Source organism: Elephantulus edwardii, unplaced genomic scaffold (assembly GCF_000299155.1).
Source record: "Elephantulus edwardii isolate Elephantulus edwardi_28Jun2011 unplaced genomic scaffold, EleEdw1.0 scaffold00319, whole genome shotgun sequence".
Lineage (NCBI taxonomy): Eukaryota > Metazoa > Chordata > Mammalia > Macroscelidea > Macroscelididae > Elephantulus > Elephantulus edwardii.
In genome coordinates, this window is record NW_006400069.1 from 1,486,999 (window position 1) to 1,511,794 (window position 24,796).

Consider the following 24,796-nt stretch of genomic DNA (forward strand, 5'->3'; position numbering starts at 1 on the left):
GCAACGCGCAAGGCTCACCCTACCCCTAGATGAAGCTCTCACCCTCTGAGAGGCAATGTCCCGCCGCGAACCCCCGAGCCCCGCCCCGCGGGGAAGCCCCACCCCGTCGCTATTCGAGCCCCGTCCCCGCTGACCCGCCTATCGACGAGCACCGCCCCGACGGCGAGGCCCCGCCCCGCGGACGCGGCCTGCGTCTGGGACCTGCAAGTGTTCCTGCCCTGGCAAGATGGCGGATGTTGGTGGTGTGATGCCTTTCGTTTTTCGATTCTGCCGGGTGTTGCTCTTTCTCTACATCTTGTCGGGAGGTGGTGAGTGCAAATGCCAGGATTCCCAGGGTGCAGGCTGAGTGGTGGGAGGGCCCTCACGGGACCTGTCCTGACTCAGCCGGCAGGTTTAGGGTGGAGGTCGGTGCGTCCCGATGGCTTGCGTGAGGCCGCTCTTTTCTTGGGACGCCTGGGCACCTTCTGAGGCCTGCGGGCGCCGGCGAGCCCTAGGACCAGAGCTGAGGTCTGGTGCACCCTTCATTCCCTGGCTGGCCAGACACCTAAGGTTGGCGTGAACCCTGCTGGCGCCTATCTGTGGGTTTTTAGCTGTGATTGGCCTGGCCCAGGATAACCGTGTCTCTGCCCGCAGGATCCCTGAACGTGGAGCACTCGCAGCCGCTGGCGCAGCCGGTGCTGGACCCGCACCCCACGCGCGCCCTCACCGCGGGCCCAGGGCCTGCAGGCGCCAAGCTGCCAGAAGGTGGTAAGTGTGCATGTTCACAGCAGCCACTTCCCTCTCTTTTTAAAGTACACTTTTTTACCAGTATGAAAACGAATTCCTACTTTTTACTGTTTTTTTCGATTATATGAGATTAGATTGTATATATTAGATTTGTATATTTTAGATTATATGACCAAGGGTAGGTCCACATTTTTCTGTAAACCATGTAGTTGCTTGAATACTTTTTTTTTAACATTTCAGCCTGTTTCTTTTTTCATTTCTGTTTTAATTTCCATTTCTCTGTTACTAACATCTTATCCACTTCATCCATTAAAACAACTCATCCAATGCTTTTTTTCCATTCAGAAGCTTGCTTCTGCTGGAACCATGTTGGAAATTGAATACGAAACGCTCTCTCCTAAGACCCTGTGAAATGGAAGGAGCATAGAGATATGGCCTTGATATGCTTGTGCTAGTTTGAGATTCTGTTTTTTCATCTTTAAGGAGTTTAGCCAGACCCTCTTAAAAGAGGCAAGTTGGTTTTGTTGTTCTAAGTGAAATGATCCAGACACAAAAGTAATAAGGCAAAAGAAAAATTTTTGTAGAATTACGCATTTATTTTAATGAATACAGTGCATCAGCAGGGAACTGCCAGAAATTCATGCTGGATTCAGAATCAGCCCATAGCACCAGGAATATAATTTCTGATGTCAGATAGATCCTGGCTGAAAGCAGAGAATACCAGAGGATGTTTAATTGTACTTTATTGATTATGTAAAGGCATTTGTGTAGATCACAACAAATTATGGCTAACACTGAGAGGAATTGGAGTCTCACAATACTTCATTGTGCTCATACAAAACATTACATAGCTTAGGAGGCTATTGACCAAACAGAACAAGGGAACGCTACGTGGTTTAAAATCAGGAAAGGTGTGGGTCAGGGTTATATGCTTTCTCTTTTCCTAGTTTGTATGCTGAGCAAGTCATTTGAGAAGTTGGACTATATGATAGAATGTGACAGCAAGATTGGAGGAAGACACACCAGGAAAGCATCAACATGCACCTAAAACAAATTTGCTCATAAGAGAAAAAAAATCTTGAAGCACTTACTACAGAAAACCAAAGTCTTTGATTATGGATTACATCTAAACATGTAAGAAAAAAAAAATCTTCACCTCTGGACCAGTAGGTAATACCATGATAGATGGAGAAGATATTGAAATTATTGGTGATTTTGTTTTACTTGGATCGATGCAACACCCTTGGTCCTAGTAGTCAAGAAACCCAAAGATGGGGAAATCTGCTGTCAGGGACCTCGTCAAAGTTCTAAAAAGTAGTAATGTTAGTTTAAAGACTAGGGTACACCTCTTCCAAGCCTTGGTATGTTCAGCTGCTTCTTTTTTAATTCTCATGCTTCTGAAAGTTGGATAATGAATAAGGAAGACAAGAAAAATCAGTATCTTGGAAATGTGATGTTGGTATTGACTATACTAAGGACTACCAAAAGAACACATAAATCTATCTTGAAGGAAATGCTGCCAGAATGTTCCTTAGAGGAAAGGATGGTAAAACTTTGTCTCACTTGGCTTTGGACATTTTTTTAGGTGGAGCTAATCTTTGGAGAGAAATAGAAAAGGTAGAGAGTTGGCAAAAGTGAGGAAGACCCTCAGTAAGATGAATTGATAGTAAAAGATAACCACAGGGTTTAGATTTGTTCATAGGATTGCTGAGAATTGTGTTTGACTCGATTGACCTAACAACAGTTTGTTTTGCTAATTTCAAGCTTTGTGTGTTTTCATTCTCTGTTGTTGTTATGTGCTGTCCAGTCGCCTGCAACTTACAGCTCTTACAACTTACTATAGCTCTGAACCCTGCTTTATCCTGTAACAACCTCACTTTCTCTGTTACACCTACCCCCATTACTCCAGTCACTGAGTCAGTCCATCTCATCAAGGGGTCTTCCTTTCCTGCACTGTCCCTCCACTTTCCCAAGGATGCTACCCCTCTCCAAGGACTGGTCCCTCCTTGTAACATACCCAAAGTATGTCAGACGGAATCCTTGTCTCCAAGGCGTAGCCTGGTTTCACCCTCTCCAGGGCGAACCTTTTTGCTTTTGTAGTAGTCCATAGTGTATTCAGTACTCTTCTTCAGCACCACAGCTCAAAGGCATCAATTCTCCTATCATCCCTAATCATTGTCCAGCTTTCTGATTCATAGCATGTATTTGCGAAGACCATGGCCTGGATTAAACACAGTTTAGTCTGCAGACTGACCTCATTGCTCTTTAGTACTTCATTCTCTAGTTATCTATTATTTCGATAAACTGAAACTAACAGAATTTTTCTGATTTTCATTTGGATTTAGAAAAGTATGAGGACAAAGCAGCATACTTGAATTCAAAATGTACATCATGTTATGGAAAACATAGAACAAGAATTCTTGACTCTTCTAATCGTATGAAAGCTTCATTTAGATCTTAAGAGTCTTGAATTTTAATCCTCTCTTAACTGATGAAAAGATGTTATACACCTGAGCTACTTGGGAGGTAGGAATTGGACCTTCTGAACTCATTAGTGCAGAGACAATTATTTTGAACATTCATAGTATGTTAATGATATTAAAGTACTAGTCTGGGTTAATAACAAAAGTTTCTACTGATTTAATCATTGTTGAAGACTTTTGGTTTCATCTCCAAATTAGAGAATTAAGTGAAAAGAACATAGTTGCAAATTAGGAGATTTTAGTACTGGTTGTATTTTAGCCACTGACTTCCTCTGTGGTATTGAACAAATCATAACAGCTCTTTGTTTTACTTTTTCATCTTATAAAATGGAAGCAATATTTTTTTAAGTACTCTGCATATGCACATTAAAACCACTGCTTTCTTGTTCAGTCCTACTTGTAGGAGGTGAGAGCTGCCCCTTAGAGTTTCTATGGTTGTGAGTCTTTATGGAAGCAGCCTCCTCCTTTCTCCTTTGAAGTGGCTGGTGCATTCAAACCCTGAACCATTTCAGCACAACTCAGTGCTTAGTCCACTGTGCTACTTCAAACTACGTGTATTGCCATGGAATTGATTCTGACTAATACCAACCTTCGATTGGGTTTCTGAGGCTGTAAATCTTAATGAGAGGCAATCCAAACTGCCAGAGACACTCAGCCTTTTTTGTTCGCAGCACATCGCAGCGAGGCTTATGCCACCAGAAGTGATAAGATTTCCAAGGCTAGGAAAGCAGACTGCCTCATCTTTCTCCTATGATGTAACTAGTGAATTGGAACCAGCAGCCTCTTTGTTAGTAATTTGTTGCTTTATCCACTTTGCTGCCAGGACCCCATATCCATACACTGACACTGGTGCCTTTAATTTTCATGGCTTTTTGGGGACAGTTAAATACTTTTACCAGTGAGACTATGGCTTTTGAACTGTTGCCCCCAGTCCTACAGCTGGCCAGTGGCAGAACTGTTTCAGCTGTTTTTCTATTACAGCACATTAGAGATTTATCACTATGATTCCTCATAACTTTAAATTTTTTATTTTTTTTTAATTATTTTTACGTGTACCGTTAAATCAGATCTGACTGGTACAGGAGGAGATTGCCCCCTCCTTCTCCAGCAGAGCACCTGGTGGATTTGAACCGCGTACCTCTGGGATTGGATTCCTCATAACTTTAAAAATAAATAATGCATAGACTGATCATTTAACCATGGCCCTCAGAATTGTGTGCACAGTGAGGTCCAATTAAGTCCTCACACAGGGTGTATTTCTCTTTCCCTTTTAAAATCGCCCTCAGCCAAAAGCAGTGCTGTGTAGTGTCAGTTACTAGAAACAGCTCATTCTCTCTCAACCTGTAATATGCCCTTGAGCTACATATTGTGGCAGCCCTTTAATGAGGTACAGCTATTGCCCCAGGATCTGGCATGGCACAAGTGTATAGTTTGGATTACTTAGGAAGCTTTAGTGGTTCAAGATGCAGAGGCCTGGGCTCTTGTTCGTTGATGGTACTCCATCATAGAGTAGTAGTGTTGACAGTGTTGTGTGCATTCATGATTGCAAAGATGATATGGGACAGGGAAGGGTTTCATTATGTTGTACTTTAGGTTATTAGCAGTTGTTCCTGATTCCATGGCACCTAACAACATACGTATCCACTGTGGGTACTCATCTGAAGTAAATGAGTCTTTTTATGCATTTGCTTATGTTAACAGGTGCTAATACTTACTAAACTCCTCTCTTGAGACACATTTGTGTAAGTTCATTTAACTCTGAAATACTTTGTACACTTTTTTGAGTCTTTTTTAAAATCACGTTTGTTGAAGTATTTTTTACATGTGATAAAATTCCCCCTTTTTAATCTGTGAGTTGACAAATAATTTGTAGTAATGGAGTCTCACCATAATTAAAATAGAGTAATTCCATCACCCACTCCCAGCATACACATACACAGAGTCCCTTCCTACCCCTTTCAGACCCCATTCCCAGCCTCTGACAATCACAGTTCCCTGTTCTGCCCCTATAGTTTTCCTTTTCCAGAACATTTGTATATGTGGGATCAAACATTATATCACGTTGGGGTCTGGCTTTTTTCACTTCTTGTTAGATGCCGTTGAATCAGTACTGCTCATACAGACCCTCTGCCATCTGGTGACCTTGTGCCATCCTCGTGATCTCTGACACACTTGAACCCATTGCCACAGTCAGTTTCAGTCCATCTTGTTGGGGGTCTTCCTCTCCCTCACTGACCATCTTTCCAACCATGATGTCCCCTTCCAAGGAATATTCTCACCAAGCTGCATGTCGAAAGTATGAGAGACAAAGCTTTGTCTTCTTTGCCTCCAAGGAACACTGGTTGCATTTGCTCCAAGACATAGCTGTCTGTCCTTTTGGCAGCCTATGGAATATTCAGTACTCTTTTCTAGCATCACAACTTAAAGGCGTCAATAATTCTTCTGTCATCCTTATTTATTGTTCAGCTCTCTGGTACATAGCAGGTGATTTAGAAGACCATGGACTAAATCAGGCACATCTTAGTTTTCAAACTGACATCATTACTCCTAAGTATTTGCAGGGATCCCTGATAGTGGACTTGCTCAATGCATTAAGTCTAATTCCTGACTAAAGGAAGGAAGGGTGTTGATTGTTGATCCAAGTAAATCGTTGACAGTCAGCCCTTCTCCATTTAGCATGTTAACTGTTTTCCCCATAATGAAGACCTTTGTTTTCTTGATGTTGAAATGTTATCCTTTAAGTCCTCACTTGGTGTAAGTAAGATTTTGTCATCTGCATAACACAGATTGTTGATGAGTCTTTGATCATGGTGCAGCCTTTCTTTTCAGAGTCCAGCTTCTTAAATGATGGCTAGATATGGAGAAAGGATACATCCCTGACACACACTGTTCTTGATTTTAGGATTGCAGCTCTTGGTTCTTACCACTAGGCCACCAGAGTTCCCCAAAATTCTGTCAGTACTTGATGTATATTCCAGAGTAAATGTTGTGGTCATTGTGTACCATGAGTGGGAACCGACCCATAGCTGACCCTCCAGCAGGTTTTCAGAAAAGGAGAGGTTGCCCATCTTTCTCCTGCAGAGCAGCTGGTGGCCTTGGACCACTTGCCTTCGAGATTGCAACGCAGCTTCTTGAAAGTAGGTCACCAGAGCTCGCTCTTTCCTGATTTTAAACCATGTAGTGTTCCCTTGCTCCATTTGGTTAACAGATTCTTGGTCTAGGTATAAATTTCTCATAACACAGTTAAGTGTTCTAGAGCCCCATGCTTCTCAAGGTTAGCTATAATTTGTTATGATCTACACAGTCTACTGTCTATGCATAGTCAATAAAGCACAAATGGACTTTTTCTAGTATTCTTTCCTTTTTTACTTAGCATAATGCGTTTGAGATTTGTCCATGTTACTGCATTTTTTATCTTATCTACAGTATTAGCTCATATGAAATTGCTTCATATTTATATAGTATATATTTTACTAACACTAAATGTCTTTTTGACGTTGCAATTTTGCTGTTTAGTAGGCATCTCAAAAAAACACTAAAATACAATTTTTTGGTCTCTACTCTCTAAATCAATCAAAAAGAAATTGCTGTTTCTTTCTTTTATTTGAATTGAAGTTCTGATTTCATCCTTTCTCTCAGCTCCTAATCCAGTTTACCAGCAAATTTTGTCAGTTTTCATCTGTAGAACATTTGGATCACTCAGACTGGTGTCTTTTATAACATTTCCACTGCTTTAGATAATATGTTTGCTTATTTACCTTTTTAGGCAGAGTCTTGTATGCGTTTTTCCCCACAGTAATTTCTGTGACACACAGTAGGTGTCAGTAGTGTGAGCGGAACAGTGAAAGAGTTGTATGTCATGGTGGGGTCAGGCTGAGGGCCCATAAGCACCCACTGGCAGCAAAGTGGCACATTCTTTGTGCCCCTTGTGCATGGAAGCAAGGGGTCCTTTTCCTGACAGTTGTTCTTGGGCACCTTATTACAGCTTTTGAACTATAGCATTCCCCTTTCAGGTTTCAGTAATAGAGCTACTTTTTCTTTTGAATTTTGTAATTTTATGTGTAATTAAATGAAGCTCTCAGGGTTTGAGTATATCGTTTCCTCCATCCTGCCTTCTCTACAGTTAGACCTCTGGGTACATTTGAAGTGATGATGGACTCTATTTGCTGTTTAGCTGACACCTACCAAGCAGTTTCAGCATTAATAGGCTCCTTTCTACTGTCTTACTGCTAATGATCATGTTTCTTAACCATAGAAAATGACTGTATTCTTGTGCTATTCTGACCAATATTGTAATAGATTAAACTGCTCTCTCCCCTTGCGTAGAAAGTACTGAAATCCCACCTTACATGATGAAGTGTCCCAGCCACGGCTTATGTAGCCGACTTCCAGCCGACTGTATAGAATGCAAGACAAATTTCTCCTGTGTGTATGGAAAGCCTGTCACCTTTGACTGCACTGTCAAGCCTTCTGTTACCTGTATTGTAAGTATCTCAACTTTATTCCAAAAAGTTCATTTTAAATATCAAGTTAAAATGATAAATATATATAGAGAGAGACTTGACCGTTGAGAAAAATGTCTAGAGAGGAGGAGGAGGTGTCTCCATTTTTTTAAAAAAAAGACAAAACTTATATTGGCTTGCATATAAAGTTCATATACATTGTATGTCATTCATGTACATTGTGTTTCACACATTCCTATATTCACATGTTTGAAATGATCACTCATAATGTGTTTTATAAAATCAGTCACCATTGATCTATGCTTACTATTGCCTCCTCTTTTCAGGTCTCCATTGTGCTCCTTTTTTAAAAGTTGTTTTAAGAATAAACTTTATCCAAAGACTAAAACTCCCATTTCAAAGCCAGGTTTATATGACAGTTTTTTGACATGTGGATTAACTGAGACAGTTAATGGACCTCTTATAGAAGGTTAGAAATACAAAAACCCAAGCACACCAGCTGTTTATCCATCACAAACTGTCCTCACCCTTTCGTCTGCTCTCTGATATGTGCAACAAGACAGGAAGAAGCCTGTAAAGGCACTGACACTCTTCACCTGCCTTAATGCTCCTTGAAATCCTGTTAGAATCAAGACTTTTAGAGGCAGAATTCTTACACTTTACTTTAGACTTAAGCAGACTCTTGCTAAATTTGAGGAGACCTGTTTGCATTTTTAATAAGCAGATCAAGTAGCTATTGCACACTCCTCCCTTGCCTGGGAGTTTAAAATCTTTTGTAAGAGAAAGGGATGTGTCTAATACAACTTTTCCTAACGTGTTCACATGGAACCCTTGTGCTGGGTAAAAGTCAAGCAGGAAAAGGAGTCTATTTTCTTTTTTGCACATTTCCTTTGACACAGCAATTCTGCCATTTTATTTACTCATTTGAATCCCACTTCCTCTCTATTCCTTGGAACTTGATCTGCAGAGGACTAGATTGAAATGTTCTTTCCACCTCCAGGCCCTTTCCAGAATTCTTCTTTTAAGTCTAAGTTTTTATCAGAAAGCTAGGGTGACTTCTCTCCAAAGAGGGTGGTCATTTGTTAATGTTGTCTTGGTCATCAGCTTTAGTTTTTTTAAGCCTAAGTATTTGTCATTTTCATATATTCAGCATTACCCTTAAAGGCACACTGGATTGCATGACAGGCCTCATAACTGCCCTTGAATTATTAGTGACTCTTGGCTTAAGCCATGGTCTTTATCATGACTTTCCATGCATCTGAAAGTTAGTGAATAAGGATGACAGAAGAATTGATGCCCTTGAATTGCAGTATTGGAGAAGAATACTGAATATTCCATGAACAACCAAAAAGAACAAGCCTATCTTGGGAGAAGTGCAGCCACAGTACTCCTTTAGAGTCAAGGATGGTAAAATGTTCTCTCACATCCATTGAGTGTGCTGTCAGGAGTGGCTAGTTCTTCAAAAAGAACATTTTGGGGAAGGCACATTGCTGTTGTATTGTGTACAACTGAGTCAGAACCAGCCCATTGCTGACCCTCTATTATATATATTCAGAGTCAGTAAATTGCCCAGAAAGAGATTTTTCCTATCTTTCTCATGCGGTGTGGTTAATAGATTAGAACCACATACCTTTGGGTTGGCAGCACAGTGTCTTACCACTAAGCCACGAGAGCTCCTTGAGAAAGGTATAAAGCCAGCAAGAGGGCAAATCATCTCAGTAAGATGCAGCTATACTTCTTAAAGTTCATCTTTAAGAACTGTCTCTTAAGTCACATGGTATTACCCAAGTTAAGGAGTAGCTTCTTTATTGTAGTAGTAAATGGACAAGTCTTTTGGAGGCATTTTGTCATATTTGGCAAGCATATTCATAATAGTTTTTGACTAAGCAATTCCATATTTAGGACTCTATCTTAAAAATTCCTTTCACACATGGATGTAAATAAGAATGTTTAAGGATCTTTCTAGTACTCTTGTTCATCAAAGCAAAAAATTAGAAACTACCTTACGGGGCATGTACTTTCTGTCTTAACAGTAAGTCAGTTCCCAGAGACTTAAGACTCATTTCTATCAGGATGGAATTGATCGTCCAGCAGATTGTTTGTGGCTGTAAATTGCACTGCTGGAGATTGCCCATCTTTCTCTATGGAGCAACTGGTGAATTTGAACCATGTGCCTTTGTTTTGGTAGCACAACTCCTTATCCATGAAGCCACCAGACATTTTAAATATTCATATACGTGCATATATGATAAATACCTTGTTGTCGTAACAGTCACTTCTAGGAGTAAATATTGATAGCTTCAAAGTTAAGTGATTAAATGTCAGTGATAAATTTTTAAAAAGGAAATATATATACTATGAGCTTTGTGAGTCTAGAATTGAGTAAACTGTCTTGAAAGTTACAGGGCTTCTAGTAAGCAGTGCTCAGCACTAGAAGGCAGGTTTCCTGGGACCCTGGAGGCTGGGTGACGTGGCCTTACTCTTCACTTGTGTCAAAATTTGTTTTACTTTTTTTTTTAAGTGTTTTTAAACTTTTTTTAATGGTTTTAATTTTTTTTAAAATACATCTGAAAATCTATGTGCTTAGAGTTTAAGTCAAATGGAGGCACTTGATTTAATTATAAGGTCTAGGAAAAAGTCTTTCTAATACAAGTGACAAATAATATACTAATGTCTGTAATAAATAATTTTCTAAAAGTCTTTGAGAAAAATGACATTCCAGAGAAAAACTGGCTAGGACATGCAACTTTAAATGCATAAAAAGAGTTTGTTGTTAAGTGCTCTTGAGTCAATATGACTTACAGTAACTAAACAACAGATCAGAACCCTGTCCTTTGCCATTCTCATTGTCTCTATAGATTTGATCCTGTTGCTGTATCCACTGTGTCAGTCCATCTCATTGAAGGGCTTCCTCTCTTTTGCTGACCCGACACATTTTCGATCTTGATGCCCTTTTCCAAGGAATAACCTCTCCTAACAGCATACTCTCACCAGAATGTGAGATGAAGCTTCAGCTTTCTTGCCTTCAAGGAGCACTATGGCTGCACCTTCTCTAAAGCATGTTTGTTTATTCTCTTGGCAGTCCGTGGGATACCCAATACTTTTCTCCAGCACCACAACTCAGAGGTATTTATCTGATGCATAGCAAGTGATTTTAAAAATACCACATCTTGACTCAGGCGCACCTTACTCTTTAAGCTGACATCATTGTTCTTCAGTACTTTGAAGAGGTCCCCAAAAGCACACTTTTCTATTGCAGTACATTTTTTGATTTCTTGCATGCTAGTACCAGTGCTTTGATTGTGCTTCTAAGTAAGGTGAAATCATGGACAACTTCAGTCTTTTCTCTTTTGTTGTATTGTTGCCTATTGGCCCAGTGGTGAGGATCTTTGTTTTCTTGATGTTGAGTTATAATCCATATTGAAGACTAGTCTTTGATCTTCTGAAACAAGTGTTTCAAGTCCTCCTCACCTTCAACAAGCAAGATTATTAATACTTGCGTAATAAAGGTTGTTGATGAGTCTTCCTCTGATCATGATACCACATTCTTTTTCATTAAATCCAGCTTCTTGAATGATTTGTTCAGGATACAGATTTAATATGTATGGAGAAAGAATATAATCCTGATGCACACATTTCTTGGTTTTGAACCATGTTCTGTTCAGCTTTTTGCTCTAGTAGATTTTGTATAAGCACAATTAAGTGTTTTGGAATTCCCTTTCTCTTCAACATTAGCCACACTTGTCATGATTCACACAGTCAAATGCCTTTGCATAGTCAATAAAACATAAATAAATGTTCTTTAGGTATTCATTGCATTCAGCCAAGATCCATCTGATGTCAACAATGCCTAGTGCCATGGCCTCTTCTTAACTAGCTTTTGACAATTCTCTGTAAAGGTATAGTTCAGGCATTTTTTTACTGATCTTCAATATTTTGCTTACATGTGATATTAATGATACTTTTCATTATAATTTTTACATTCTATTGGATCGCTTTTCTTGGAAAAAACCAGTTTAGTAGTGATTAAAAAATTAATATAACCATTTAAAAATAATTTTTTAGAAATATGTGCTGTTGTCTAATATGATTAAGATGCCTGGTGACACAGTGTGTAAGTAAGTGGTCAGCTCCTAACTAAGGTATCAGTTCTGTGGAGAAAGATGTAGCAGTCTACTTTTATAAAGATTGCAGCTTGAAAAACCCTGGGGAAAAGTTCTTATTGGTTTTGTTGAGTTGCTCTGAGTCGAAATCAGTTTGAAGGCAACAAGCTTAGTGTTTTGGTTTATGTTGTCAAATTGATTGTGATTCATGGAAACCTTCCATTGTGAGTAGAACCCCATCTTTCTCTCTTGGAGCAATTGGTGGGTTCACATTTTGATTACTTTTTGATTGTCAGCCTCTTTGTATTATCTACTAGAATGTTGAGTATACTGTGCCAAAAAAACACACAAATAAATCTGTCTTGGAAGAAGTACAACCAGGGTGCTCCTTAGAAGAAAGGAAGGTGTAACTTGGTCTCACATCCTTTGAGCATGCTGTCAGAAGGAGTCAGTCCTTGCGAAAACACATCATGCTGGAAAAGGTGGAGGGCAAGGTTTTGATCTGTTCTTCATAGGTTCATTGTGAATCATGTGTTGTGGTCGACTCAGTGACACCTACAACAGTGCCACCAGGATGTCTGTGTAGTCTGAAGTGGGGTTAAAAATGGGCATAAAATGCTATAAATACAATTTCATTTATGTAAACATAAATATGGACATGGAAAAAAGTAGTCAAATTACAAGTGATGATCTGAAGAGATTACAGATTACTTTCTATGTTTTTCAAGTCTACAATATTGAAGTAACATATATTACTTTTATAAGCAAAATAAACTTTTAAATTGAAATGATAGACGTCACATCTCTGGTCTCAAACCCGAAGGGCCAATGGTGAGCATTTGCTGAGCCTCTGGCTGACTTGTGGATTTTCCTAGTTGGAAGTGACTCTCTGGGCTGATGGCTGTAGGCATGTCAGTGGTTCTGGGCACAGAAGTACTCACCCTTGGGCAGCCCACACCTGTGTTGGTGCTGTGTGAGAGGAGACAGTGCCATGCCATCAGATGGTGGGACACTAGTGTACTTATGTCCCTTAAAACTGTCACTGGTCCTGTGGAATTATAAATATATTTTCATTGTTTTGGGGTTTTTTTTGTTTTTTTAAGGGTAAATAGTAATGATAGATTTGTTAGAAATTTACATCCCTAAAAAGACAGACCTCCCTCCCTGGTCCTGTTAATTCCTTTTTGCAGCCCATAAGATACTCAGTGTTCTTCTTCAACCCCACAACTCAGAGGTATCAGTTCTTCTTGGGTCATCCTTATTGATTGTCCATCTCTCACATACATAGCAAGTGATTAAAAAGACCATGGCCTGAATCAAGCACACCTTAAAAAATCTTGAGTTTTTAAATTCATCGCTTTTCCCCCCTCTAAATAAAAAAGGACACATCCTCATTATCTGAAGTTTAGTTAAGCAAAAATCACTGTGATCAGGAATAATCCTTGTTAACATTTTCTTGTTAATTTATCTAGGTTTCTTTTCCTTAGACATGAGTATTTGGGTATATGCTTTGATGACTTTAAGATCATACCATATTAAACCATAGTAATTGTTTTTCATGCATGTTTTGGTAATTATTTGGAGGACATTAAGTACCAGGGCATAAATTTTACTAACTCTCTGTTCTTCGGTGTTATAGGATGAAGACTCCAAACCCCAAAAGAACTTCGTCATCAACATGACTTGCAGGTTTTGCTGGCAGCTTCCAGAAATAGATTATGAGTGTTTCAACTCCACTAGCTGCATGACGGTGTCCTGTCCTCGGCAGCGTTATCCTGCCAACTGTACAGTGCGTGACCACGTTCACTGTCTAGGTGAGGAGCAGACAGGCTCAGGGCAGTGGGGGAGGGGGTCTGGCACTGCTTCTAGGGGTACTTAAGGAGCTTGACGTTCCCATTGGAGAATTGAATTATCTTATTAGAATTTATTCACAGCATTTTACTATTACAAACGAATCTGAAAAGAAAAGCTGTCATCCAGAAAATTTATCTTTTAAAAATCTTTATTGGTCACAAGACTTAAATACCATATCTTTGTTTTATTACATTTTAATGTAATATTTGATGAAACAAATAATATATCACATATAAAGCATGCCCTTTAAAAACTTCTTGCCAAAGAATAGGGAGAGGTGAAGAAAATAAACCAAAAAAGCATATTGCTATCATATCCATTAATTTGAACCAAATTAACCACTAAAACAGTACTAATGCCATTGTAACTGCCTGGGTACTTTTCTTTCATCTAGTTCCTCTACCTACTATAATAATCTGTTCCAAAATCATGTAAAAGTTCAACCATTCTTTTCTCTGTTTGCATTAAACATAATTTCTTACTCTTGCAGCTCATACTGCTATTAAAACTCTTGCATATCTCTTGTTAACTTCACAGTTGTGAGAGCTTATTTAGTATATATTTTTCTACATGTTACCGCTTTACAAAATGCTTTTACCAGTTTATGTTCAACAAATAGGATACAAAGTTCTTAATCCATATCCTCTCTAATATTGCCTTGAAATTTTTGCCTTTTTTTTAATTTTATTTTACTAATTTTCATGATCATTTACTGAGATTTTGAATTTCCTTTCATTCATTGTTGCATTTTTCTTCCTGCCCACCCCTTCCCTCCAATTTCGCTCTTCTCTTTTAAAAGTAAAATTCCTTCATTGGTATACAATTTCCCCTCCACCCTGAGAACACTCCACTATGCAACCTTCATTCTGTACTCTTGTCATAACCATAATATCCGATCATGTATCGCTTTTAAACTGTTCTATATCTGTTTCAATGCAATATACATGATTTATCCAGTCTTTCTCTAACCCCAACCCTGATGTCAGTACCATTCTACAACAGTGGCTCTGTGCCTTTTGTGACAGATATTTCACTCAGCATAATGTCCACCAGGGTCACCCATTTTGAATAATATAAAATTTTTGTCTTTTTCTTACAGAGTTCTAGGAATTCTTTTGTGTTTGACATATTTATTGATGTCCGTAAAGCCGCCTCTCAGTTTGTGACTTTTTCTTCACTTTATGTCTTTTTGCATGTGTATGATTTGAGTGAAAGTTTACAAAGTGAATAGGTTTTCCATTTTGCTGTTCCTCCACATCTGCAGTCCTCACAGCGTTACTGTATTCTTTCCACTTTCTCTGATTCTCATTTCTGCTAATCTTTCTGTCTTAGTCCTTCCTGCCTTCTGAGCTTTATCTTTTGATAAATGCTGCCCTTTTGATCTTCTAAGATAGATAGTTCCAAGAAATGAGTATCTACCTGGTGTTACTGTTCACATAACAAACTCATGCTGTCAAGTTGGAGCTCACTCAGAGTTGACTTTCCAGTGGGTGTTTCTCTCTTGAAGCAGCTGTTGGATTTGAACTGCCTGCCTTTAGATTGACATTGTTAGTACTTACCCATTAAGTCCCCAGAGTTCTCAGTTCGCGTTATGGGTCTTTATATTGTTTGGCTGGAAATTGAGCCACAAGGACGAGTTTTCTTTCAGGTTTGAAAGATGACAAAGACCATATTCTTGGTGCTCCACCGGTCTGCCAGCAAGACTGGTCGTTTAGATGTTTTTGAGTTTCACTCTGTCCTTTGCCCACACTCTCCAGGAAATTGCTACTATTTAGAGCAGTCAGCACTGGCAGCAGACACCATCTGGTTCTGGCCACAGGACTGTAGAGGCTGGATTCCCTTGCTCCTTTGGACTGATTCTTTCTCTGTGTTTTTGTTTTTCTTTCTTCTTTGTTCTGGACAGGAAGAGACTGCTAGCACTGCATCCTAGATAGCTAATTCAACCTAGTCAGCTGTTCACTAAAGTTAGATGTTAGGCCAGTTAAACTTGATGTCCTTAGAAACTAGTTCCTCAGGCTGTTTGGTGATGATTAAGAAGTTCCTGTTGGCTTTTCTATACATAGATATATTTACAGATTATGCTAACATAAAGAACTATCCTCTGTCAAACCTGTGTAATAGTTATAAATGTAATTTTCATTGCTATGTCTGTTTTTCTTGTGTGTCAGCCTACATTTGTAAATTAATATTTATTATGGCTGATCATGCAGAGTTGTGTATGTAGTATTGTTTACTGTTAACTGTACTTGTTGTGCACCTCTTGTACCTACCCTTAGTTTTGTCGTTTTATGCGGGTGTATTATATATGGCCTTACAATATATCGCCTTTCCCTTTACCTATCTTAATATATTAGGGAGTTCCTGGTGACCTAATGGTAAGGAATTACATTGCCAACACAAAGGTATGCGGTTCAAATCCACCAATTGCCCTGCAGGAGAAAGGTAGGCAGTCTCCTCCCATATGATTTACCCCTGAAAATCTCCTGGAGGGTCAGCTTTGGGTCAGTTCTTATTTGATGGCATCTATATACTAATTTTTTTTCTTCCTTCTCTCCACTGATTACCATCAAAGAGTATATCTTTTTGTGTGTAAAACTTGCCTTAGCTTTTTGTAACAATGGGTTATAGTTATCTTTTTTTAACTGACTTAACTTCATTCAGCATAATGTCTTCTAAATTAATGTGTTAACCTATGTTTTTTGAATTCTTGGTAACTCTTTAGTGTTCCATAGTGTATTTGGGTGTTTTGTGTGTATAAACATGTATTTGTTTCTTAGCTCTTATTACTTTAAGATGCATACCAGTTAGTAAGTTAACTGGATCAAATGGTATTTTGGTTTGTAGATTTTCCCATATGTGCCACCAGTTTGCACAGTGGTTGCCTCCTTTGACAGCCCCTCCAGTAGTGTATGAGAGCTCCAGTATCTCCATACTCTCACCTTGTTACCTTGTTTCCCATTTTAATGAGCTTTGCTTTGTTCTGGGGTGAAATTATTCTTTTGAGATAGCATTTTGATTTATATCTTTTTAAAAACTAATGATCATGAACATTTTTCTATGTGTTTTCTGGTTGACTTCTTCGGTGAAGTGACTTTTCATATCTTCTGCCCATTTTTAAATTGAGTTTGCCTTTTTGCTGTTGAAGTTTTCTATAAATTTTGGAAGTAAATCTCTTGTTGGGTATGTTGTTGCCAAATATTTTTCCCAATCTGTGCTTTATTCTTTTTAAGAAGAGTTTTGATGTACATAATGATTGCAGTTTTAGAAAGTCCTAGCTCCTGTTTTTGTGGTGTTTGTCTTTTTTGCTTGTATATTTTTGTTAAGTTTGATTAGGCTTTTACAAATGCTCCTGTTTTTCCTTTGATCTTTATAGTTGTAGGCTTTAACATTAGGTCTCTGATCAATTTTTATTTAGTTTTTGTCTATAGTTTGAGAAACATTATTGTTTCATTTTTCTGTTGATGGATATCTATTTTCCTGCTAATGGATATCCAGTTTTTTCAGCACCATTTGTAAGAGACTATCTTTTCCCTCCCTACTTAATGGATTTCGGTTTCTTGTCAGATATCTTGACCTACGTGTCTCTTTTGGTCTACGTAACTGCACAGGTCTATGTGTCTGCATTGGTCTTCACATCTACATACATTAATCCACATGTCTGTGTTGGTCTGCATGTCTACATTAATCTACATGTCTGTCTGCGTGTCTGTATTGTCTCCATTGATCCATGTCTGCATTGGCCTGTGTGTCTGTCTTTATGAAATCTTTTGATAAGCAAAACTTTTAAATTTAATGAACTGAAAGTATGTCACTGCCCTACTAGCTTAATTATTCTAATATTATCATAAAGTTTGGTGTCTGATAGGCTATTTTATAGTCATATTAAACCCTTGTAGGGAGCTCTGCTGGCCTAGTTCTAAGAAACTATGCTTCAGTCCCAAAAGTATGCAGTTCTAATCTACCAGCTGCTCCATGAACAGAAGGGCAGTCTCCTCCTGTGCAATTTACTGCCTCTAAAAACCTGCTGGAGAGTCAGCTATGAGCCAGTTCTGCCTCCATGGCACACAAAACCAGCAACATAACCCTTACTTAACTGGTTGGTTTAAATATTACGCATATTGATTGCAAAGCCTTTCTTTTTACTATTTACTTTCAACAGTATTTACAGTGATTATTATAAATTATGGGCCCATTAGTTTCAATAAAGTCTCTGCATCAGAGTTTGTTTTCACTCATATTTCTATGGATATCTTTTCTTCTTTTTAAGGTAACCGTACTTTTAAAAAAATGCTGTATTGCAATTGGACTGGAGGTTATAAATGGTCCACTGCTTTGGCTCTAAGGTAAGCTTGACTACTAAGTTATAACAGTGTTGCTATTTGGGTTCTATGGCACCAGTAAAATCTTCCAAAATAAGGAAGCTGCTCCTTAACTTGGTAGATGCGATGTGTGTTAAATGGTCTTTAACAAACATGACTGCAGGGAGATGTAGAGATGGCTGCTCCAGTGCCTATTGGAATCTGAAGACAGGAGCATTAACTTGCTTTCCTGGGCATCTGCATGTGCTATGATGTGACTAAGCACTGTCATTGACTGTTAGAAGCCGTCAGAGTTTCTTATCCTAAATGTTGTGTGAATTGATAAATACCGAATTTCTCCACCATGGTGTTTGTTGTACTATAGCGCTACCTCACAGCTGAGTTTTCAGAGTCTGTAATTCACATGGGAGGTAACCCATCTTTCTCCATCAGAATAGCTGCTGGATTTGAACTGCTTGCCTTTGAGTTGGCATCACATCAAAGCCACCAGAACTCCCTAGAAAATAGCTGGATTTGTAATGACAATAATTTTTGGTACCTTCTTAACTTTATAAGAAATGCATACTTAATACTAAAAATCTGGGAAGAAAAATGAAAATTACATAGAAAACATGAACAAGTCACCTACATATAAAAGTTGTGTCATCTGTAGTTGAAAGCATAGACTTGAAGCCTGAGGCCTGCAGCCTGTGTGCAGCAGTATGTCTCACTTTAGCAACATTGACATTGTGAGCTGTACTGTATTGTCAACTGTGGGATGTTTACCAGCATCTCTTCATTGGGTGCCAGTAGCCCTCACAGTCCTGACAATCATAGCTATCTCCAAACAGTGCCAAATACCCTCAGGGCAAAATTCTTCTTAATTGGAACCATTGCAGTAAATTTTGGGCTGATAAGAATTTGTGAGAGGAGTTCGAGATAGAAATTCACTAAGGTTGTCATCATTGTCAGAAGTGGGTCAACTGAAAATTTAACATCTGCCTCTTTAAATTATGGAACTATTTTATCTATAGAAAACTTACAAAAGAAATAGAGTTCCTGTATAACTCTTCATCCATTTTTCTCTACATCTTATATTGTGGTGGTACATTTGACAATTTTTAAAACTTACGACTAGTCTTCTCAGTGTTCTTAGGCTGGCTTCAAAGTAATTTGGGGTGTGGGATACAGGCATAGATGGACCAATATTGGCTCTGTATTGATAATTACTGGAGCTTTGTCATAGCCATAGTAGGTATGATTCTCTTTCCCTTTTTACCTTGGTTAATAGAAATCACAGTCCTAATGTTGTCAGTTTTTTTGTTTGGGTTTTTTTTTTTGTTGTTGTTGTTGTTTTTTTATTATTTTGTGTGTGTGTGTGTGTGTGTGTGTGTGTACCGTCAAATCAGATCTGACTGGTACAGGAGGAGATTGTCTCTCCTTCCCCGGCAGAGCATCTGGTGGGTTCGAACCGTGCGCCTCTGGGATTGTAGTTGCAGTTCCTTGCCACTAGGCCGATGTTGTCAGTTTTAAGTCATTATTTCACACACTAAATTTTTATAGGTGAATGAGAAAGTTAGAGAACTCCATCTTGATCAAATGGATGTCTCATGATTCCAATTCCTGATTCCTTCTTCACTGTTCTTTCTTGAAGCTCCTGGCTTCAAGATTGAAAAGCAGTAAAAATTATTTTTCTTTTAAATAAAAAATATGGCGTTCAGTGGGGAGCACTTTTGGTTTAGTGGTAAGGAATTGTGCTGAATGTGATTTGAATTCACCAGTTGCTCTGTGGAAGAAAGCTGGGGATTCAGCTCTTCTGCGATTTACTGCCTCTGAAAACTTGCTGCATGGTCAATTATGGATCAGTTCTAACTCGATGGTACACAACAACAGATAAAAAGCACATTTACCTTTGACTTTTAAAAAATTTTACCCAAGAGTATTTGATAGTGTAAAATTGTGAAATAATCATTTATGCTATAATTAAAGTTGACAGAATTTTGAGACCTTTTCAGATATATTTAGTACAGTTATTAAAATACATCTTGGCTGATGTTTGTTTGAGGAAAGACTTTTGGATTCCAGTCTTTGTTTTCTGTTGTAGCATCACCCTCGGTGGGTTTGGAGCTGACCGTTTCTACCTCGGCCAGTGGCGGGAGGGCCTCGGCAAGCTCTTCAGCTTTGGTGGCCTGGGAATATGGACGCTAATAGATGTCTTGCTAATTGGAGTTGGCTACGTCGGACCAGCAGATGGTTCTTTGTACATTTAATTGTTATGCGTTTCAGAAAGGAGCAGCTTAGAAAGCCCCCTTGCCTGTAAAAAGTAATATGATACATAATAATGTACAGGTATGCACCACTTAATATCTGCTAGGAAGCATCTGTCCAGCTACTCATCAGTGGGGCAGAGAAGAATGGTTGGCTTGGGAGGGTGCTGAGAAGTGGTCCCATATTAAGCTTGCAGTGTTCTGCCCTGGTGCCCTGTAGTTTGGTGCCTGCTGGGACAAAAGATACTGGGCCTCACCACTTGCGCTCTGTCTCTACAGACTTCTGACTGAGAGCAGGCCCTGGGGCTGCTCAGGGAGACCTCCATGCCCAGAGGCAGCCAGCTCCAAGTCTGCAAACCTTGAGTCTTTGGGCATTGATAGCCAGAGAAGGTTGGGTGGGGGCTACTTTGAGGGGTGTGTGTGTGTGTAAGTAAATGTGTATATGTATGTATTAAACCCATACAGAGAAATCTATATAGTGTTCACACAGCTTTCAAGTCACATCCTGTTTCATAGAACTTATGTGGACATTAAGTAACACATATGTGTTTTTAATGTGTTTAATGTACAGTATCTGTACTTTGCCTGCCTTAATTAACAACCTTTGAACTAAGGTAAGTAAGTAAGCCTTTGAACCATGTTCATTTGGATTTAATGTTTGTTTGACATACTTTTTTCTGTGAAAAAAATTTAAACTTGTTTAGTTAAACGGGAAGAACAGATTCTGCAGTGATTGGAAAATCTATTTCATTCCCGAAACTTTACGTTTGTATTGCTTAAATCAGAGTATGTTGTATCTTGCCTGAATGTAATCCTTGAAGAGCTCTTCAGTTATGATCGCAGAAAGTCTGAAGTATTTTTATTCTTTTTGTTAATAGAATTCTCTCCCTAAACATCAACAATATTTATGGCCTGTCATATAGTGTTTTTGTGTTCTGTTCTTAGTCTGTACTACTTTTAAGTACGATGTTGAACTTCTGTGTCTAAATGAGTTTTGTTAATAATGTAAGAATACTGAAAATGAATAAAATAAGAAGTTAATTTAAGAACTGTTCTAGGTCCATTTTCTGTGTTTTCTGTTTTTAAACATGATCTTGAATAATAACCTCTTGCCATGTAAGTTTCTTTTCAGAGCATTACTCCATTCCAACAGAATTACTCATAATTGACTAATTTATTGACTCACAGTATAAGTGTAGAAAAATAAGTCTTGTGAAAATTATTTTTAATCTTTATAATAAAATCTGTCTTATATTCTTTATTAAGAAGAAAATAATTACTAACCCCAAAACAAACATGCTGCCCTGGACACACTCACCAGCCTGTGCCAAGAATTTGAGAGGACAACTACCTGGCCAACTGACTGGAAAAGATCCGTATTTATTCCCATTCCAGAAAAAAGCGATCTGACAAATTATCTGTGGAAATAATCAAACAGTATCATTAATATAACATGCAAGCAAGATACTGCTGAAAATTATCCCGAAACGACTGGAACAGCACCTCTACATAGAACTACCTAATGTGCAAACTAGATTTAGAAGTCATGGTACTAGATATTGTAGTTAATGTTGGAAGGATCTTAGAAAACAAAGATTACCAGAAGAATGTCCATTTCATTGACTATGCAAAGGCATTTGACTATGTGGATCATAACAAACTGTAGCTAATGCTCAGAATAATAGGAACCCCAGAACACTTGAGTTAAGATGGATGGGTTTTTGAAGCACAGAATATTTTCTGATTCCATGTGAACATAACATCCCGGTGATATGGTGGTTAGGTGCAGGGTAGCTGCTCTGCGGGGGGTGGGGTGTGTGTGACCATCTGGTTCCATAAAGATCCTTCCAACCTGTTGAACAAGTTGAAATAGACCAGATGGCAATGAATTTGGGTGCTAGTATAATTGAATGCGTAATTTTTAGTGAAGAGTGTTGAGTCACATAAGCAGTGCTTCAGGATGGCAATAGATTTTTTTATAATAGAGTCAAGATTCTCAATAGATTTTTTTTCTCACGAACAAACTTATTTTTACCTTAGAAGTACAGATTTTCTTGAACAGGAATTTCTTAAAGAAGTCATGCAAGGAAGCAGCCCCTTTGCTATCAAGAATAAAAATTGTCTCTCATTGCCCTCTGTGTCTTCCAATGAAGGAGAGAATCTCCAGTGTTTTTATGTTGGACTGCCCCACAAAGGAGCCAGAAAAATCGGGGGGCTTGGGGGAAGGTATACCTTCCTCAAAGAAGGTATGCGGAACAGTTGACAATTTGCTGTGTTACCAGGGCTTCTGAGGTACTGTAATGTGTTGTATATACTTGACAGGCAGATTTGGGTACCATGATAGATTGTATATACCGACCAGGGGGGTTTAGGCTAAACTACTGTGAAATGCTAAATATAACTACATATGTGCACAGTGTGTGATAAAGTTAGTGATTCCTGCACATGTGTGGCAAAATGCCACCTTCATTCTCAGTACTATAAAAACTGTGGGAAACTTCCCACGTGGCTCATCTATTCTTCACAGTCTATGTTATATAAACTGCAGTAAGTGATGCCCAAGCTTCCCTCTGCTCCTTGCGCTTTTTTCACATTGGGCACTGAACCTGAGTGCCCAGCTTTTGCTGATCACTTCAATGTTACAGCTTCTTAGGAGATACTAGGTAGGGAACTTGTTTTCACAACTTGATGATATGAGTGTTCCTATCCGTAAATACTAATTTTCAGTTCTCTGGAAATGCAAAATTTATCACTGCATCAGACCACATGTCTTTACTTCAGCTTAAGAATCTCTCCCTTGCTTTTGTCTACCACTTTTCTATCTGCCTGCACAAATAGCATCTTTTAGAAAGATCAGCACAAAGCTGACCCTCTGATGCATAAGTTTACAATGGCTCAATGTCTGACTTTGAAAACTTCACTGCATCATCTCTAACATCAACTTTCTACGCTTCTCAGCATCTCCCCCTCAGACTCCAGTGGTTGCAGGGGCTGATAAACTAGAATCAGCAGGTTAGACAACAGGCTTCTAATTGTCTCCCAAAGCTGTGGGAACTGGAGAGTCAGGGCAGACAGTAAAATTCAAATGGGATATGCCCAGGGTCCTATTTTGACTTTCATTTAACTTGTTTTAACTTTATTCGGTTTAATTTGTAAATGCACATGAATAAATGGTTGTGCATACTCAGCCGCTTGTTTTGACTGCTGATACTAAGCTGCTTCACCATCTCTTACCATAAATGTAGGCAATCTGATTCTTGTGAGGTCCGTCAGGTATACAGTTACTGTGTGTGTGTTTTGAAAAAGAATTTTGCATAAGTAAATAGTTGTACAAAATCTTGTCATTCTATCTCCAGCCTTACAGCTGTTGGCTATACTACCAGACCTTTTCTTTATTTTCAGCTTTTGCATTCCAGCCACCAGTTCTTACTGAATATCGATGGCATATTTGCTCAATTTCAAACTGCAAAAGTTGGCAGACATTCTCAGTTTCTTTATCTTTGGCTTTAGTGATTGATGAGCACATTTGATTAAGAGTTGTTTAATTCCTTTTAATTGTATGAATGGTATTCTATTACAGCATTGAACATCATGATCAATCGTAAAATGTTAATTTTGATTATGAATGTGATGCTATTCCTCTTAAATTTATCATTCCTCGCAAAGTGGTTTATATAATTGATTAAAAATGGTCAGTATCAAGGCACAGAGTACACCTATGTTCATCACAGTATTAATTACAATAATAAGAAAATGAAAACAGCAAATATGGCTTTGAACAAACAAATGGATTGAGAAATTGGTATATTTACACAAATACTATGCAGCACCTAAGAACAAAAGTATTTGTAATATACAACACAATGGGAGAGTAGATGATGTTATGCTCAGTGAATTAAGTCAGTCACAAATGGACTTTACTATATAAGACCAGTACTGTGAAAATAGGAAAGTGACTGGGACGTGAAGGGTCTGGGGGAAAGCAAAAATAGAATGTACAGTCAAAGAACATTGAAAGGATAAAAACAAGTGGGGATCAACCCAGGAAAAACAGATGAAAAAATAATACAGCTATTAACATTAGAAAATGGGAACAACTTATTTATATTTCAGGAGGAGGTAGGGAGCAGAAGAAGGGGGAGGGGGAAAAGAAATTAAGTGGCCAATACCAGTCCATCTCAACTCACTAATACCTAAGATGAAGATCTTTATGCATTGTTTCATTTTTTTACAACTTTCAATTTTCCTAGATTCCAATTTCATACTTACTAATGGATTATCCAGTAACGACTGGAACAGCAGCACATCAACAAAGAACTACCAGAAGTCCAGGCTGGGTTTAGAAGGGGTCGTGGTACTAGGGATATTGTAGCTGATGTTAGATGATGGATCATGGCTGAAAGCAGGGAATACCAGAGGAATATCTATCTGTGTTTCATTGACTATGCAAAGGCATTTGACTGTGTAGATCATAACAAACTATGGCTGACTCTGAGAAGAATGGGAATCCCAGAACACTTGATTGTTCTAATGCGAAACCTATACTTGGACCAGGAGGCAGTCGTCAGAACAGAGCAAGGGAACACTGCATGGTTCAAAATT

General features: G+C 38.6%; 1 protein-coding gene across 1 annotated transcript; it reads left to right on the top strand.

Annotated features, from left to right (window-relative positions):
• The first annotated feature begins 274 nt into the window (after positions 1 to 274).
• On the top strand, positions 275 to 20,258 carry TM2D3 (TM2 domain containing 3). The gene is made up of 5 exons (XM_006901326.1): positions 275 to 308; positions 7,536 to 7,693; positions 13,415 to 13,589; positions 17,897 to 17,972; positions 20,032 to 20,258. Exons 2-5 carry the CDS (start codon positions 7,559 to 7,561, stop codon positions 20,195 to 20,197), a joined length of 552 nt encoding a protein of 183 aa, XP_006901388.1. The 5' UTR covers positions 275 to 308; positions 7,536 to 7,558; the 3' UTR covers positions 20,198 to 20,258.
• The last annotated feature ends 4,538 nt before the right edge of the window (positions 20,259 to 24,796 follow it).

Coding starts and splice junctions, on each gene's coding strand:
- TM2D3 (XM_006901326.1), top strand. CDS start 7,559: ATGATGAAGTGTCCCAGCCACGGCTTATGTAGCCGACTTCCAGCCGAC. Junction 7,694..13,414: donor AGCCTTCTGTTACCTGTATT/GTAAGTATCTCA, acceptor TCGGTGTTATAG/GATGAAGACTCCAAACCCCA. Junction 13,590..17,896: donor TGACCACGTTCACTGTCTAG/GTGAGGAGCAGA, acceptor CTTCTTTTTAAG/GTAACCGTACTTTTAAAAAA.